Source organism: Chiloscyllium plagiosum, chromosome 25, assembly GCF_004010195.1.
Source record: "Chiloscyllium plagiosum isolate BGI_BamShark_2017 chromosome 25, ASM401019v2, whole genome shotgun sequence".
In the NCBI taxonomy this organism is placed as follows: Eukaryota; Metazoa; Chordata; class Chondrichthyes; order Orectolobiformes; family Hemiscylliidae; genus Chiloscyllium; species Chiloscyllium plagiosum.
This window is the reverse complement of record NC_057734.1, coordinates 161583-180227: the sequence shown is the minus strand read 5'-3', so window position 1 is coordinate 180227 and position 18645 is coordinate 161583. Positions and strand designations below refer to the sequence as shown.

The following is an 18645-nucleotide window of genomic DNA, read 5'->3' as shown; positions in this document are numbered from 1 at the left end:
GAGGTTGGCTAACTTGGTGCCACTGTTTAAGAAAAGTGGTAAGGACAAGCCTATAGACCAATGATCCTAACATCGATGATGGGCACGTTGTTGGAGGGAATCCTGAGGGACAGGATGTACATGTATTTGGAAAGGCAAGGACTGATTAGGGATAATCATCATGGCTTTATGCATAGGAAATCATGTCTCACAAACTTGATTGAGTTTTTTGAAGAAATAACAAAGAGGATTAGATTAGATTAGATTAGATTAGATTAGATTACTTAGTGTGGAAACAGGCCCTTTGGCCCAACAAGTCCACACCGACCCGCGAAGCGCAACCCACCCATACCCCTACATTTATCCCTTTACCTAACACTACGGGCAATTTAGCATGGTCAATTCACCTGACCTGCACATCTTTGGACTGTGGGAGGAAACCGGAGCACCCGGAGGAAACCCACGCAGACACAGGGAGAACGTGCAAACTCCACACAGTCAGTCGCCTGAGTCGGGAATTGATTAATGAGGGCAGAATGGTGGAGGCGATCTATATGGACTTCAGTAAGGCATTTGACAAGGTTCCTCAAGGGAAGCAAGGTTAGATCACATGGACTACAGGGAGAACTAACCATTTGGATACAGAACTGGCTCAAAGGTAGAAGACAGAGGGAGGTGGTGGAGGGTTGTTTCCAGACTGGAGGCCTGTAACCAGTGGAGTGCCACAAGGATCAGTGCTGGGCCCTCTACTTTATATAAATGATTTGGATGTGAGCATAAGAGGTATGGTTAGTACATTTGTAGATGACACCAAAATTGGAGGTGTAGTGGACAGAAAAGAAGGTTATCTCAGATTACACAGGATCTTGACCAGATGGGCCAGTAGGCTGAGAAGTGGCAGATGGAGTTTAACTTAGATAAATGTGAGGTGCTGCATTTTGGGAAAGCAAATCTTAGGAGGACTTATACACTTAATGGTAAGGTCCTAGGGAGTGTTGCTGAACAAAGAAACCTTGGAGTGCAGGTTCGTAGCTCTTTGAAAGTGGAGTCGCAGGTAGATAGGATAGTGAAGAAGGCATGTGGTATGCTTTCCTTTATTGCTCAGAGTATTGAGTACAGGAGTTGGGAGGTCATGTGTGGCTGTACAGGACATTGGTTAGGCCACTGTTGGAATATTGCATGCAATTCTGGTCTCCTTCCTATCGGAAAGATGTTGTGAAACTTGAAAGGGTTCAGAAAAGATTTACAAGAATATAGCCAGGGTTGGAGGATTTGAACTATAGGGAGAGGTTGAATAGGCTGGGGCTGTTTTTCCTGGAGCGTCGGAGGCTGAGGGGTGACCTTATATAGGTTTACAAAATCATGAGGGATATGAATAGACAAAGCCTTTTCCTTTGGGTTGGGGGAGTCCAGAACTAGAGGGCATAGGTTTAGGATGAGAGGAGAAAGATATAAAAGAGACCTAAGGGGCAACTTTTTCATGCAGAGTGTAGTGCGTGTATGGAATGAGCTGCCAGAAGAAGTGATAGAGGCTGGTACAATTGCAATATTTAAAAGGCATCTGGATGGGTATATGAATAGGAAGGGTTTGGAGGGATATGGGCCAGGTGCTGGCAGGTGGGACTAGATTGGGTTGGGATACCTGGTCGGCATGGACGAGTTGGACCGAAGGGTCTGTTTCTGTGCTGTACATCTCTATGACTCTATGACAATTAAACAAATGTTCGTATTTTGCAAACAAATTTAGAGTTAAGAGTAAATGTTGGCACAAATCAATTATTACAGAGCGGACGGGCTATATAAGCCCACTGTGACTGCACCAGTTCTCTGAGCATTTTCTCTTAGCGCCAATCTCTTGTCTTTCTCTCACAATCTTGTAAGTTGTTTCTATTAAAATAAACATCCAATACCTTGTTGAATGCCTCAGTTGTACCTGCCTCCACCACACCTCCATGCAATGCATTCCAAATCTGGACCATTTGGTGTGCGAAAATGGTTTTTCTTACCTTGCATTTGCCTCTTTTGCAAAGCACTTTAAACTTTTACTCATGGTTCTTCATCTTTATGAGTGGGAACAGTTTCTCTCCACCTATTTTGTCCAGATGCCTCATAATTTGGAAGCTTTCAATCAAATTTTTTTGACCAATTTATTTAAAATTAATTAATTGTTTTCTTTATGACCAAATTTCCTCAAACATCTAGTCTGAGTATTCCTTCTTTCATCAAAAGGTAATCCCCTACCCAAAATAAATTGATCCTTCTCATCCAGTAATCTGGCATATGTATGGATGAAGTCCAGGTAGTTTTTTGGAGTGACATAATTGCTGCGCCTTAGCTTCTGCAAGAATAGCAGGCTGTACTTTTCGACAGACCCATGCACCATAACTACATGGTCTATCACATTCTCAAATTGATCACTAGGAATCATTGGATTCTTTCCTGCAAAGAAAAATAACAAGTAAACGATCATTAGTATGTATCCAACCTTTATAGTTACTTCACTCTCAACAGCACAACTAGCATTGCAAAGGATAGCAATGTAAAATGCTCTTGTATGAATCTGTGGCTTTAAGAACTTGTAATTATTTAGCTAACTTGGCACAAACAAGATGAGATCATTAATAAATATCATATTGACTTGACCAATGTATGATTTATGTATAAGAAACAGTGAGTCAGGGTTTCAATTGCTGGTGGTGCAGGCACAGCTATGGCCATGATTTAACAGCCTCTTTCCCACAGGGTGGAACTGCACCCTGCCACCTGAAAGCTTTTGCAATTTTTAAAAGGCCGGTGGGGGATGGGGGAGGTTATAGAAAAGCCACTTGCTGCCAATTATCATCTCCTTTAACATATTAATGAAATTTTAAGGGGATGTTTGGAATAGAGTAGGATTTTCAAACCCTGCTCCAAATAATGTTGAGCAATTTGATGCATGACAGTAGAGTAAAATAAAATTTGTTTCTGTTCTGAACTAAGTTGGAGGTGCTATCTCTTTATGCCAGCTTGTCAGGTGGCTTGGAGGGGTGGAACCTGGGACTGTTATTAAGTGTTGCTGTTCAGATTTACCATTTGTCTCCCTGGTTCCAAAGGAAGAACCAACATATCAGTTTTTATCTATGTATTTTGGTGACATTTGAAGAGCCAATTAGGTATACATTTAGTATTGTACCTCAATCTGGTGTCCATGACATGCTCGTTTACCCTCCAAGCCCTTTCCTGAACATGCTGTTCTCCATGGAAAGGCACCATCAGCTGCAGAATTGCTATTGTCTGCTTTTGAGGCTGTGCCAGACAGGTAGCTCCTGTCTTCTGGAGATGCTCAGCATTTATAACGAACTGCTAAATTCATCTACCACCTGGTCAGTCCATTTAAATTTAAAAATAGTGTTCTGAGAGTAACATGAGGTTGGGACCTAGAATTCATCAGGGAATGGTTTTAACTGCTTTAAAAATCCATTCTGGTGTATATTGTTCAATCGATTAGCAAAGTGTTCCATTCTCACCTAGGAATGACTGTGCAACTGCAAGCAGAGCCTGAGGAGGCCAAGGTAAAAACCAGTCGATCCCAGTGTTGTTCACCAAACCTGGGACAAAGAAATCTCTTTCAATTAAAAGAACTGCACATTTGATTTATAGAATAATGTAAGTGGCTCAGACAGGCTGTGGGAACATGTGAATATCAAAGATCAATCTTGACGATCGTAAACTGAATATTGTGCTGTTAAAATTGAGACATTCAATAAATATGAAATCAAATGGCAATAGGATATCTAGATGCAAACAGAAGTAATCACAATGCTTTCTACATGTATATCAGGAATAAAAGAATGAGTAGAGCAAGATTAGGGCCAATCAAAGATAGTAGTGCAAAGTTGTGTGTGGAATCTGAGAACATAGGGGAAGCGCTTAATGAATACTTTTCGTCAGTATTCACATTGGAAAAGAGCAATGTTAGTGAGAATACGGGTGTGGGATATAGGTAAAGTAGTGTTACTTCTGCAATCATAATTACTTATGCAAAGTAAATGAACTCACACCAGTGTATAATTGTTTCAGCCAAGAGCTGAGTCAACAAGAATGAAAATTATGTGAAGGAAATACATAATTGTTTTTGTATTAGCTAAAATGTGCATGCAAGAATGAAGTGTGCCTGCAAACAATGGTAGATGTTACAGACAAATAGATAAGGTGCTGTGAGGGGAGGGGGTTAAGCTAGATATGCCTATACAAACAGTAGTTATAAGCATCTGTTTCCCGCTTCTGCAAAAACAAGAACAAACCACAATCAAGGAGTCATGAGGTCATAACAAATAAGGGAAACGGATGGTAGTAAAGGAGGATATACCTAACAATGGACCACAGAGGGAGGTGGTCAAACGGCCTTGTGAGGCCAGAAATAAGCATTTTGTCACAGACAGGGCCGGATAAGACAAGAGATAAACAAGAGTAATGGGCACTGGTCTTAGAGAATGGGAGATGTAAACAGGGGAGAAGCAATGGGAGGAGAGAAGGGAAACAAATTACATAAATATTGTGTACTAGTTGAATTCAGTGTGTGTGTGCACGACTGCCTTTGTACACAGTAGACACCACACCTCTCTTGCAAGAGCAAAATAAATGACACTACTGATCCAGATCTTGTCTCGGACTGAAATTATTGAAGTGAGTGGGCTTCGTTTCTCACAACGGAGATACAAGCTACAAGATTAGATGGGATTGAGGTTGACAAAGGGGAGGTTTTAGCAATTTTGGAAGATATGAAAATAGATAAGACCCTGGGGCCAGATGGGATTTATCCTTGGATTCTCTGGGAAGCTAGTGAGGAGATTGCAGAGCCTTTGGCTTCAATCTTTATGTCATCATTGTCGACAGAAGACTGGAGGATAGCAAATGTTGTTTCCTTGTTAAGAAGGGGAGTTGCACAAACCTGGTAATTATAGGCCAGTGAGCCTTACCTAGGTTGTGGGTAAGGTGTTGGAAAAGGTTATAAGAGATAGGACTTATAATCATCTGGAGAGGGATAATTTAATTAGGGATAATCAACATGGTTTTGTGAAGTGTGGGTCATGCCTAACTAACCTTATTGAGGTCTTCAAGAAGTGACAAAACAGGTGGATGAAGGTAAGGTAGTTGATGTGGTGTTTATGGACTTCAGTAATGCATTTGATAAGGTTCCACATGGTAGGCTATTGCACAAAATAGAGTTTCAGGAGATTTAGTGGTTTGGATCAGAAATTGGCTAGCTGAAATTAGACAGAGGGTGTTGGTTGATGGGAAATGTTCATCTTGGAGCTCAGTTACTAGTGGTGTGCCGCAAGGATCTCTTTTGGGGCCACTGTCGTTTGTCACTTTTACAAATGATCTGGATGTGGGCATAGAAGGAATGGGTTAGTAAATTTGCAGAGTTATGGATAGTGCTGAAGGATCTTGTGGGTTACAGAGGGATATAGATAAGATGCAGAGCTGGGCTGAAAAGTGGTAAAAGTGTGAGGCAGTTCACTTTGGAAGAAGTAACATGAATGCAGAGTATTGGGCTAATGGTAAAATTCTTGGCAGTATAGATGAACAGAGAGATCTCAGTGTTCAGGTGCATAAATCTCTGAAATTTCTGAAAATTCCACCCGGGTTGATAGGGTTGTTAAGAAGCCAGATGGTATGTTGGCGTTTATTGGTAGGGGGATTGCATTTCGGAGCCACACGGTCATGCTTAAGCTGTACAAGACACTGGTACGGCCAAACTTAGAGTATGCATCCAGTTCTGGTCGCCGCATTATAGGACGGACGTGGAAACTTTGGAAAGGGTTCAGAGGAGATTTACTAGGATGTCGCCTGGTATGGAAGGAAGGTCTGACAAGGAAAGGTTGAGGGAACTGAGGTTGTTTTCATTGGAAAGAAGAAGGTTGAGAGGTGACTTAATCAAGACATATAAGATAATCGGAGGGTTAGGTAGAGTGAACAGTGAGAAGCTTTTTCCTCAGATGGTGAAGACTAACATGAGGAACATAGCTTTAAATTGAGGAGTGTTAGATTTAAGACAGATATCAGGGGTAGTTTCTTTACTCAGAGGGTAGTAGGGGTGTGGAACTGCCTGCCTGCAACAGTAGTAGACTCGCCGATGTTAAGGGCACTTAAATGGGCATTGGACATACATATGGGTAATAATGGAACAGTGTAGGTTAAATGGGCATCAGATTAATTTTGCATGTTGGCGCAACATCGAGGGCCGAATGGCCTGTACTGCGCTGTAACGTTCTATGTTCTAAGCCTAAAGAAACAGTCTGGAAATCAAACTTTCATACTTTTGAAAAATCATTGTTAGCTGTTTTTCTAAATTTGTTCTTGGAAATTGGAAGTTGGGCACTCATATTTATTTGGTCTTTTTGAAGTTCTGTACTCAAAGATACTTCAAAGGATAGGGAAGATGCTCGTGGGGGACCGTGGTCACATAAAGACTCAGTTTGGGTATGGATAGCAGGTTTGCTTCACTGAAGAAGATTAATTAACCAGCTGAGTTTTTTAATTTCGCAGTCAGATTTCCTTATTTCCAGATTTAATGAAAAAAGTAAATTCAAATTCTCAAAATACCATGATGTCATGCAAACTGAAGCTTTCTAGATATTCTTAGCCTTCATTCCTTCAATAATATAGCCTCTATGTTACCATGTTCTTTTGTTTTAAAGTTAGTGGATTATTCAAAGTTCTATAAGATTTTGGGCTTTGGAGACAGGCCTTTGTCTCCAGCCACGTGTTGCCTCTATTCAGAAAGGTTCACCACATCTTGTGCCACTCCATCCTAGTAGTCAGGCTTTTCTCAGACGATAAAGGGTCCTGGGGTGGAAATCGTGCCTGTCAAGAACTGTTGGCCAATCAGAGGCTGGTAATTCATTAGTATCCAGCAGGGAGTCACCCAGGACAGTGGGAGTTAATGTGTGTGCTTTGGGGAAGGGGAAGGTGAACTGTATTTGAGTGGGTGGAGGGGTGCAGTTGTGAATAATGACAGATAGGGGATTACAGGGAAGAGGGTCACCAGAAACTGGTAAATGGACCTTCATGTTCCTGTTACTGGTTGCTTCAATCAGACACTAAGTGCCCTTGAGCATGGGAACTCTTCTGGCCATCTCCCTGCATCAGCCCACTGACTGTGCCAGGATTAGCTCAGTGTGCTCCCTGTCTGGTGAACTCCTTCTCTTGGGCCTGGGGTTAATACTAGCAGTACCAGAATGAGGATGCTGTCCATTCAGCTTCAATTTAAAGGGCTCATTTGGTTGTGGCTGAGACTGCTGTTGACAGAGTGGGGTCTGCACCCTCCTGTCTGATTAATTACCCCATCACACACTCACCTACACTTGCCCCCACCCTCACAATCTTTCTCCCCTCCATTCTCTCTCCTCCCATCACATTCTCTCCACACCCACATTTGCCTTGTCGTCGCTCCCTCACTAACACTCTCCTCACCCACTCCTCCCTTGCCCACGCTCTTCCCACCCTCAGTCTCCCCGCCCTCACTCCCCCCCCCCCTCACCCTCAGTGTCCTCACCCATACTCCCACAGTGACCACACCAATGCTAATCATATTTTTTGAATGGCGCAACATGCAGTATTGAAATAATTATATAGTTCATCTTGTTACTTCCTCTGAAATAAAGTCCGTCATTTAAAGAATGTCACACCAGCCCTTTTGATTGCAGGTTAATCACCATGTCTAACTTTAGTTGATGTCAATACCAAAGCTGATCTTGAAATACGTATTACAATACTGTAAAGTCCTGACCAAACAATCAAACAAGTTTCACAGACCTGGAAAGTTTCTGCATCGTGTCCTGAGTGTTTCACCAACGGGTGACATACCCATTACAATGTGCAGGTTATTGGCACTCTTATTAACAAAATATTGCCAGATACTCTCTTTTGCTGGACTAGCACCAGCTTTCATAGCTTCATCTCTTATCTGTCCTAAAATGGGCTCCTTCTCCTCATCTGGAAAAAGTGCTGGGACAATTCCTGAAAAATAACATTTAAAAAAATAAATCCCATTACTTTGTTTTCATGCTATAACCTCTATTACATCTGAGGAAAGTTCAATAAACACACACTCTCCTGCACCAGTGCTACATCACACTGTTAGGACAGGTTAGCTTTCTCCCCTATTACACAAAAGGATTTCAATTCCCAAGTGTCAAACAAACATCCTAACAGCTATCCACCAAGCCAGTGACACATATTAAAATGCTGCATTGCTCTATTATTGATTGAATAATCAAAGAATTTGGATTGCTTTGGTTTTCCTGATGGTGCAAACCACGAACAGGATCATGAGAGAGGTTAAAGTTATCATCCCCTCTATTTATTTTCCTGTCACTGAAAAACCAATATATTTAGCTGGACTTTCCGTGATAACAATGAAGCATTAATTAGATAAGTCTAACTGGGGCAACTACTCAAATGAAGAGTTAAAGATATAGAAAATTTATAAAGGGTTATACTGAATTTAAAAACATCAAAACTAGTTGAACAAGGCCATTATTGCTGGAAACAGAGACATGCTGTCGAAGTTTTTCATCTTACACTCATCAGGACAGATGCAAGAATGCCAAATTGCAAAAGGAACAACAATTTATACTGCATGAGAAAAAGGCTGCTGATTGATTAGAAGTCAACTTTGATTAGTTGAGGCAGGGCCATGGTGAATGCAGCAGTAAATGGATGGCTGCCAGGCCTTTGCTTGATTCAGAAAAAAAGCACAATGTCTGATCATGTCTTTTCTGTTTTCGAGACTGCATAAATATAAGTAGCATCCAACAAGCAACAAGCCAAACTGATCATTTTAATTTGGTCATTAGTGTAATTCATAGTATATTACAACATTGTTGAGTAAGTACATTTTATTACACTGGATGGATAATGGATATTATTGTTATTCTTTAATCAAGATGTTGTGACACAAATCTGGGACTTGAACCCAGAACTCCTGAATCAAAGGTAGGGATATTATCACTGTAGCACACAGCCCCTGATTATATGGGACATTATAGGCAAAGTCTTATACAGAGGAATTTCGATTATCTGGCATTTGATTATCTGAATTTTGGAATATCCAAACAAGATCACAAGGTCCCGATGCGTGGCTAAAGTATGTTATTCAGCATTTGATTATCCAGTATTCGATTAACTGAACAAGAACGAAATACTCCCCACCTGTGGCCTTTGGATAATCGAGGTACCTCTGTAATGTTGTAAACAATGTGGTTCTGGCGAAAAATTTGGCAAAATCCCACTAAACAGATGCCGAGACCTATTTCTGCTTGTCGAGGTGAGTTTCTCCCTGGGCAGTGACAAGTTACAACCTGTTCTCCTATAACGTGATAGTTACATTCTTGTGCCACCTTGTATTATAGAAAGTCGCGCAATATAAATAAAGGTGCCTATGGGAAGAACAGGGGTTGGAGCGAATGTCCAAAAATATCAGTAAAAATCGAAACAAAAATAGTAGTTCGCCTAACTCAAACAATAGCACAGTCTAAATAAATGTTAAAATCATATATTTTAATGAAATAATACATTAAATTTAACACTTTAAGGGTTTCTGAGTTTACTGAGGTACAGCACTGTAATAAGACAGAGACTGAGGGTCATCATCAGTATCATCATTACTTTCGGGTGCAGTTCTGGGTGCAGGCTTATGACAAAAGAAGTGGATGCCTGTAGTTCATTGTCCTCAGGCTGTTTCTTGAGGGTTGGGTTAAAAAAGGCATCTAGTTTTTCTGCTTTGCTATCTTTCTTCTTTCATGAAGAAGCTGTTTCTAGGCTGCCAGATAAGACTTCATGCCACAAACTGCTATCCTGCTTATTTCCACATTGTAGTCATCGTCTTCTAAGAGCTGCAACTGCTTCTCAACTTCCCTCAGATAGAAGACAAACCAGAAGTGGAAAGTTCTCGTAATGCTGCATCCTGGACTTCATCGTATTGATCTCGAGCTTTGATTTCCCCCACAGGAACAAGTTGTTGTAGATCAGTCTCTACATCTTCAAATCCAAGTTGCTTTGCAGGGGCAACATAATATTCTTTGATTGCTGGAAGCTCCTCTAACAATTCAATGCCTTTAAAATCATGAAGAAAATCTGGGAAAGTTTCTGCCAAACTGCATGCAAACAGTCCTTAATGACATCACCCCAGGCCTCTATAATGATGTCAGTAGCACTCTTTAAGCTCCTCCAAAATTGAAGAATACTGTCCTCATTATCCCCTCAGTAGCTGCAATCAGCTTCCTGATGTGTGCCTTAAATAATAAGCTTTAAAAGCTGCTATTGCACTCTGGTTCATGGGTTGAATGAGAGAGGTTGTGTTCAGTGGTAGAAATAGCACTTTGATGCTTTCAGAAAGCTCACCAATGGTGGGAGGACTTTTTGGTGCATTGTCCAAAATGAGGCGAATCTTGAAATCCAAATCTTTTCTCCTGCAATAATTTCTAAGAACATCCTCAAAAACATCAACAATAAGGTCAGAAAAAATTTGCCCTGTCATCCAACCTCTTTTGCTTGACCTGAAGTAGACACCTAGAGTGGACTTAAGGTAACTAGGGGTGGAATCAGTAATAACCAACAGGAGTTCGCGTTTTTAAAAAAATCATTCCCCAATTCACCAATTGTGTTACAGCCAAATCACGTTGATTTGGAAACTTGGGTTATAGGAGAATGACCTGTACTTATTTAGGGGATTGTTGCTTGTTAATTACCTTATTAATTGTACATCTCACCTCATTAATATGCAGTTTCCCATCCTATCATCTGCCAAGAGCTGACTAGACACCGAGAATTCTTGATATGGAAGTCAGAGCAGGTAGGTGGTGACTTCAGCTCAGTGTTGGCTATTAGGAGTGTCTATATTACTCAGCACCAAACAGCGTCTCAGGGCGTGATCCACAGGCAGCAGCCACAAACACCCAGCCAATTCCTCAGGATCCTCGTATCATATCTCTCATTCAATTGCAACATGTTTAGGAAGCATAGCCCTGCATTACAAGGTACAGCAGCATCTAGCATTAGACACTTTGCTCACAATCACAGGCACCCAGCTTACAGGCTGCACCTCAGGGATGTTCGCTTATTCTCTTAGTGTTTCCTATTTAGTGCTTAGCTGCATTTTCAAAGCAGCCTTGCCTTGTCAATTAATGCAGTCACACTACCAGGCAGCTTGCACTGCTGGTCAGCAATCCTCAACTTGGGAGGCACACATCTTGCTACGAGGTAAAAACAATGACTGCAGATGCTGGAAACCAGATTCTGGATCAGTGGTGCTGGAAGAGCACAGCAATTCAGGCAGCATCCGAGGAGCTTCGAAATCGACGTTTCGGGCAAAAGCCCTTCATCAGGAATAAAGGCAGAGAGCCTGAAGCGTGGAGAGATAAGCTAGAGGAGGGTGGGGGTGGGGAGAGAGTAGCATAGAGTACAATAGGTCAGTGGGGGAGGAGATGAAGGTGATAGGTCAGGGAGGAGAGGGTGGAGTGGATAGGTGGAAGAGCTTCAGGGCAGAGGAAATGACCTGGGAGTTGCAGTGGGAGAGAGACTCCCTGAGATTCTTGTAGAGAGAGGAGGAAAACTTCTTCAAGGCAGGCATCCTTGCAAGAGGATTCGCAGTAGGGTTAAAATCAACGAGGTAAAAACAATGACGTCATTCTCACATCCACAACAGGTGCCAGCAATATACATTGTAAAGATACTACCTGTGCAGCAAGCAAGCAACTGTGACTCAGAGTAATTTGTTGAATTCTCCTAACTCTGTTTCTCTCAAATCTCCCACCTGTCAACACAAATACATTAAATTTTGATACCATGTCACTGGATCACTCACTAAATGAGTCAGTGAGAATGAAAAAAAGAGTCCCAGAGTTCCTAGAAACCAAACGTAGACCGATTCCTGGGATGGCAAGGCTGACGTTTGAAGAGAGACTGGGTCAGTTAGGACTATATTCACTGGAAATTAGAAGAGTGAGGGGGTGGGCGTGTCTTATAGAAACCTATAAAATTCTAACAGGACTAGACAGGGCAAATGTAGCAGGATGTTCCCGATAAACAAGAAATCCAGAAACAGGGATTACGGTGTATAGATATGGGGTAGATCACTTAGGACAGAGACAAGGAGCAATATCTTCACCCAGAGAGTGGTGAAGCTGTGGAATTCTCTACAATAGAAAGCAGCTGAGGGCAAAACAATGAATGTTTTCAAGAAGGAACTTTATATAGAGGGAAACTGCAGGGCATGGGCACATTTGAAATGATTAGATTCCCTACAGTGTGAAAACAGGCCCTTTGGCCCAACCAGTCCACACCGACAAGTAGCCCACCCAGACCCATTCCCCTCTGAATGATGCACCTAACGCTATGGACAATTTAGCATGGCCAATTCACCCGACCCGCACATCTTTGGACTGTGGGAGGAAACTGGAGCACCCAGAGGAAACCCACGCAGACACAGGGAGAACATGCAAACTCCACACAGACAGTCACCCGAGGCTGGAATCAAACCTGGGATCCTGGTGCTGTGAGGCTGCAGTGCTAACCACTGAGCCATCGTGCCACCCATTTAAGGAACGGTGCCTATTTAATGGAGCTTATTTAAGGAACAGCTCCTGCGGGTCCTTGATAAGTATGTACCTGTCAGGCAGGGAGGAAGTGGTTGAATGCGGGAGTTGTGGTTTACTAAGGAAGTTGAATCTCTTGTCAAGAAGAAGAAGGCTAATGTTAGGATGAGATGTGAAGGCTCAGTTAGGTTGCTTGAGAGTTACATGTTAGGCAGGAAAAATCTAAAGAAAGAGTTAAGAAGAGCCGGGAGGGGATATGACAAATCATTGGTGGATAGGATCAAGGAAATCCCTAAGGCTTTCTATAGGTATATCAGGAAGAATACAATGACTAGACTACAATTAGGGCCAATCAAGCATTGTAGTGGGAAGTTGTGCATGGAGTCAGAAAAAATAGGGGAAGCGCTAAATGAGTATTTTTCGTCAGTATTCACACCAAAAAAAATGTTGTCAAGGAGAATACGGAAATACAGGCTACTAGACGAAATAGGATTGAGGTTCACAAGGAGGAGGTGTTAGCAATTCTGGAGAGTATAAAAAATAGATAAGTCCCCTGGGCCGGATGTGATTTATCCTAGGATTCTCTGGGAAGCCAGGAAGGGCATTGCTGAGCCTTTGGCTTTGATCTTTATGTCGTCATTGTCGACAGGAATAGTGCCAGAAGACTGGAGGAAAGCAAATGTTGTTCCCTTGTTCAAGGAGGGGAGTAGAGACAACCCTGGTAATTATAGACCTGTGAGCCTTATTTCAGTTCTGGGTAAAGTGTTGGAAAGGGTTATAAGAGTTAGGATTTATAATCATCTCGATAGGAATAACTTGATTAGGGATAGTCAACACGGTTTTGTGAAGGGTAGGCCATGCCTCACAAACGTTATTGAGTTCTTTGAGAAGGTGACCAAACAGGTGGATGAGGATAAAGCAGATGCTGTGGTGTATATGGATTTCAGTAAGGCGTTGATAAGGTTCCCCACGGTAGGCTATTACACAAAATATGGAAACATGAGATTGAGGGTGATTTAGTGGTTTGGATCAGAAATTAACTAGCTGAAAGAAGACAGAGGATGGTGGTTGATGGGAAATGTTCATCTTTGAATTCAGTTACTAGTGTTATACCGCAAGGATCTGTTTTGGGTCCACTGCTGTTTGTCATTTTTATAAACGACCTGGATGTGGGTGTAGAAGGATGGGTTTGTAAATTTGCGGATGACACTAAGGTCAACAGAGTTGTGGATCGTGCTGAAGGATGCAGTAGGTTACAGAGGGACATAGATAACCTACAGAGCTTATGAAGAGCTTTTGCCTGAAACGTCGATTTTCCTGCTCCTCGGATGTTGCCTGACCTGCTGTGCTTTTCCAGCACCACTGTGATCTAAACTCCGGTTTCCAGCATCTGCAGTCCTCACTTTTGCCAAGCTGCAGATGCTGGGCTGAGGGTTGGCAAATGGAGTTTAATGCAGAAAAGTGTGAGGTGATTCACTTTGGAAGGAGCAACAGGAATGCAGAGTACTGGGCTTATGGTAAGATTCTTGGTAGTGTTGATGAGCAGAGAGATCTCGGTATCCATGTACATAAATGCCTGAAATTTGCCACGCAGGTTGATAAAGTTATTAAGAAGGCATATGGTGTGTTAGCTTTTATAGGTAGAGGGATTGAATTTTGGAACCATGAGGTCATGCTGCAGATGTGCAAACCTCTGGTGTGGCTGTATTTGGAGTACTGTGTACAGTTCTGGTCACTGCATTATGGGAAGGATGTGGAAGCTTTGGAAAGGGTTCAGTGGAGATTTACTAGGAAGTTGCCTGGCATGGAGAGAAGGTCTTGTGAGGAAAGGCTGAGGGCCTTGAGGCTGTTTTTGTTAGAGAGAAGGTTGAGAGTTGACTTAATTGAGACATATAAGATAATCAGAGGGTTAGATAGGGTGGACAGGGAGAGCCTTTTTCCTCGGATGGTGATGGCTAACACGAGGGAACATAACTTTAAATTGAGGGATGATAGATATGGGACAGATGTCAGAGGTAGTTCATTTACTAAGAGAGTAATAGGGGTGTGGAACGCACTGCCTGAGTAGTAAACTTGCCAACTTTAAGGACATTTAAATGGTCATGGGATAGTCATATGGACAAAAATGGAATTGTGTAGGTTAGATGGGCTTCATTTTGGTTTCATAGGTCAGTGTAACATCGAGGGTCAAAGGTCCTGTACTACGCTGTAATGTTCTATGTTCTATCGATCTTAGAGCTAAAGGGATCAAAGGGCATGGGGGGGAAAGAGGAATGTGACTGAGTTGAATAATCAGTCATGATCGTATTGAATGGGGGAACCAGGCTTGAAGGGCCGAATGGCCTATTCCTGTTCCAATTTTCTGTGTTCCAATGTCCTCCAGAAAATCTCAAGAGGGGCCCACACAATTTTTCGATCTCTGGCTAAGCACCATTTGAACAAAAACACATTTCTTGTGAAAGGTGATAAAAATGTCGATGTGGTCTTGACCTAGAGGGAAATTCCATAAGACCATAACACCAGAAATTAAGCCATTCAGCCCATCAAGTCTGCTCCACTATTCAATCATGACTGATAAATTTCTCAACCCTATTCTCCTGCCTTGTCCCCATAACTCTTGATCCCCTTGATCCTCATATGTTAAGTTTTTCATTCCTGGTACCATTCTTGTGAACCTCCTCTGACCACGCTTCAAGACCTTCCTGAGATATGGGGATCAAATCTGTGCACAATACTCCAAATGAAGGCTGACCAGAGCTTTATAGAGCTTCAGAAATATATCCCTGCTTTTATATTCAAGTTACCTCAAAATAAACACCATCATTGCATTTGCCTTTCTAACTACTGACTCAACCTGTGAATTTATCTTGAGAGAATCCTGAATTAGAACTCCCAAGTCTCTTTGCACTTCAGACGTCTGCATTTTCTCTCCATTTACAAAAAGGGGGAATAGAGTCCCTGCCTCTGTTCTTCCTACCAAAGTGCATGACCTCGCACTTTCCCACATACTCCATCTGCCATTTCTTTGCCCATTCTCCTAACCTGTCCAAATCCTTCTACAGCCTCCCCACCTCCTCAATGCTACCTGTCTCTCGAACTGTCTTTGTATCATCTGCAAACCTAGCCAGACTGACCTCAGTTCCTTCATCTAGATTATTAATGTATACAGTTAAAAGTTGTGGTCCCAACATTGAGCCTTGCGGAACACCATTTGTCACCGGCTGCCATCCTGAGAAGGACCCTTTTGTCCCCATTCTCTGTTTCTGCCAGACAGTCAAGCTTCTATCCATGCTAGCACCTTGCCTCTGACTTCATGGACTCTTATCTTACTAATTGGCACCCTGTGCAGCACTTTGTCAAAGGCCTTCTTGAAGTCCAGATAGATATCATCCATTGGCTCTCCTTGGTCTAACCTGTTTGTTACTTCATTAATTCATGGCAACACCATGTATTTGGGCAAACATGATTTCGTTGAAGCTTCACTGCATGAGTTGGAGAATGTATTAAATATTTCAAGCAATTTAGAAAATGATTTCAATAATTACCAATGCTGCTATTCCATTAGCTACGACAACCCTGAACTCTCATATTTAAGATCTGATTTGCAACTATAAATGTTTCTAACTGATATACAAAATAGACACAAAACAAAAATAAATAGATTAGTGAAGTTATTAAATTTCCTCTACCTGTGTTATTGACTACATGAGGTAAAGGTAAAATCACTATTGTCCCAGAGGACCATAAGCCTGCTCTCTCATTAGAGAGAGATGACTGGTGGTGCTTTAACCTAACATTCACCATGCCTTTTGCAAAGGAAGAGGTTGAGAAGGCAGAATCTACATGGTCATTTCAGCCTGTGCAGAATTTGGAATAACACTGTTGGTAGTGCTCTGCATTGCAAACCAGCCATCCAGGCAACTGAGCTAACTGACCCACGTTAATATAAGACCAGCTATTTGAATCTATAAAGCCACTCAAAGGGATTTCAGCCATTTGAGTGTGTTAGTCAGTGTGTTCTTGATATACCTGACGTTAACATGTTATTTATCAGCTCCAAGAATCCTTCCTCCGCCACATGTGCATCCGTAAAGAGAAAGACTGTTGGCTTGTTCTCAATTCCTAGTTTCAGATACAGGGCTTTCAAATCATCCCGTAAGTTAGTTTCTCCATAACCACGACTCAGCACAATTTCAAAAATCTGTTATGAACAAAACAGAAATATTGCAGTTTTCGTTAGTTCTGCATCCTCTGTGGAAATGCTCATTCTTCCCTCAACCTTTATGCAAAAACACTTCATACAGGTTCCAGTCTAATGACATTGAGTACAATGTGAGCTCCATGTTATGCAGGGATTACAGCAGCTTACCTCACAATTAGCTGTGAACGTTGCCAGTTTAGTAAGAGACTGCTTGCCTGATCCACCAACACCTACAAGCAGGGCATGGCCACGGTCCATCCTGATAATGCGATGAATACGGGTCAAGTGTTCCAGAGCATCATCAAATAGCACCAGTTTCAAAACAGCCTTGAATTCGTTGTACTCTTCCAAAATTTCCTATTAAAGAATAAATCAAATTTAGCTGTTAACTTTGTTGAATATTAGGGTCCTTTAAAAACTGAATTTTCATAGTATTTACTGCGTAGCCTGAGATTTCAATTAAAAACTATTACAACAGTACATAACTTTCCAAAATTCTAGTACATGAAAATAAAGAGGAAAATTACAAAAAACACAAAGGTCACGATGCCAGTGAACTAGCATCAACAACTCATTTGGTGTAAAATGCACCCTTTATCAGTGTGTTGTTTTTGAAAATAAGCTTAGAAAGAATGGTAAACTAACCCTCAGATGAGGGCGGACAAGGAGACAATGATCATCTGACATGATGAACAGATGTCTCATGAACATTCACCAAAAGAGGTCAGGCAATTTATTGACACAGAGAAAATAATTTGCCCACAGATATAACCTGCCCCAGGCTCAGAGAGAGGAATACTCAGAATGGTTATTGAAGGTCAGTGATTTCAGCTCCACAATACCTCTGTAAGAGTTCCTCAAAATGATATCCTAGACCCAACCATCTTCAGTTGCTTCATTAATGACCTTCCCTCCATCATAAGGTCAAAGAAGGGGATGTTCGTTGATGATTGCACCATATTCAGCACCATTTGCGAATCATCAGATACTGAAGCAGTTCATGTTCAAATGCAACAAAATCTGGACAATATCCAGGGTTGGACTGATTTGTGGCAAGTAACAGTCATACCACATAAATGCCAGGCGATCACCAATAAGAAAAAAGGAGAAAGTGAGGACTGCAGATGCTGGAGATCAGAGCTGAAAAATGTGTTGCTGGAAAAGCGCAGCAGGTCAGGCAGCATCCAAGGAGTAGGAGAATTGATGTTTCAGGCATAAGCCCTTCTTCAGGAATGGGTTAGAGGGTTTCAGCTACAGGGAGAGGCTGAATAGGCTGGGGCTATCTTCTCTGGAGTGTCGGAGGCTGAGGGGTGACTTTCTAGAGGTTTATAAAATCATGAGGGGCATGGATAGGATAAATAGAAAAGGTCATTTTCCCAGTGTGGGGAGTCCAGAACTAGAGTGCATAGGTTTAAGGTGAGAGGGGAAGATTTAAAAGGGATCTAACCACACACCATACAGACTTGGAAATATATCACTGTTCTTTGACACTGGGTCAAAATGCTGGAATTCCCTCTCTAAGGGTATTATAGGTCTACCTACATGATCTGCAGCTAGAAAAGCTAAAAGGTCTTAAAATTGATAAATCTCCTGGCCCTGATGGGTTACATCCTAGAGTTCTGAGGGAGGTGGCTGAGGAAATAGTGGAGGCGTTGGTTGAGATCTTTCAAAAGTCACTGGAGTCAGGGAAAGTCCCGGATTATTGGAAGATCACTGTTGTAACCCCCTTGTTCAAGAAAGGATCAAGGCAAAAGATGGAAAATTATAGGCCAATAGCTTAACCTCTGTTGTTGGTAAAATTCTAGAATCCATCATTAAGGATGAGGTTTCTAAATTCTTGCAAGAGCAGGGTCGGATTAGAACAAGCCAACATGGATTTAGTAA

At 41.9% G+C, this 18645-nt stretch overlaps 1 protein-coding gene across 1 annotated transcript in view; it reads right to left on the bottom strand.

Moving 5' to 3' along the window:
* The window catches only part of dnah10 (dynein axonemal heavy chain 10), a 243067-nt gene that overhangs the window by 69876 nt on the left and 154546 nt on the right, over positions 1-18645 (bottom strand). Inside the window, exons 41-45 of the mRNA XM_043715328.1 lie at positions 16930-17118; positions 16590-16761; positions 7780-7983; positions 3486-3566; positions 2221-2418 (exon numbers count right to left, since the gene is read on the bottom strand). Of these exons, the coding sequence (XP_043571263.1) occupies positions 2221-2418; positions 3486-3566; positions 7780-7983; positions 16590-16761; positions 16930-17118 (844 nt within the window). The remainder of the gene's footprint in view (positions 1-2220; positions 2419-3485; positions 3567-7779; positions 7984-16589; positions 16762-16929; positions 17119-18645) is intronic.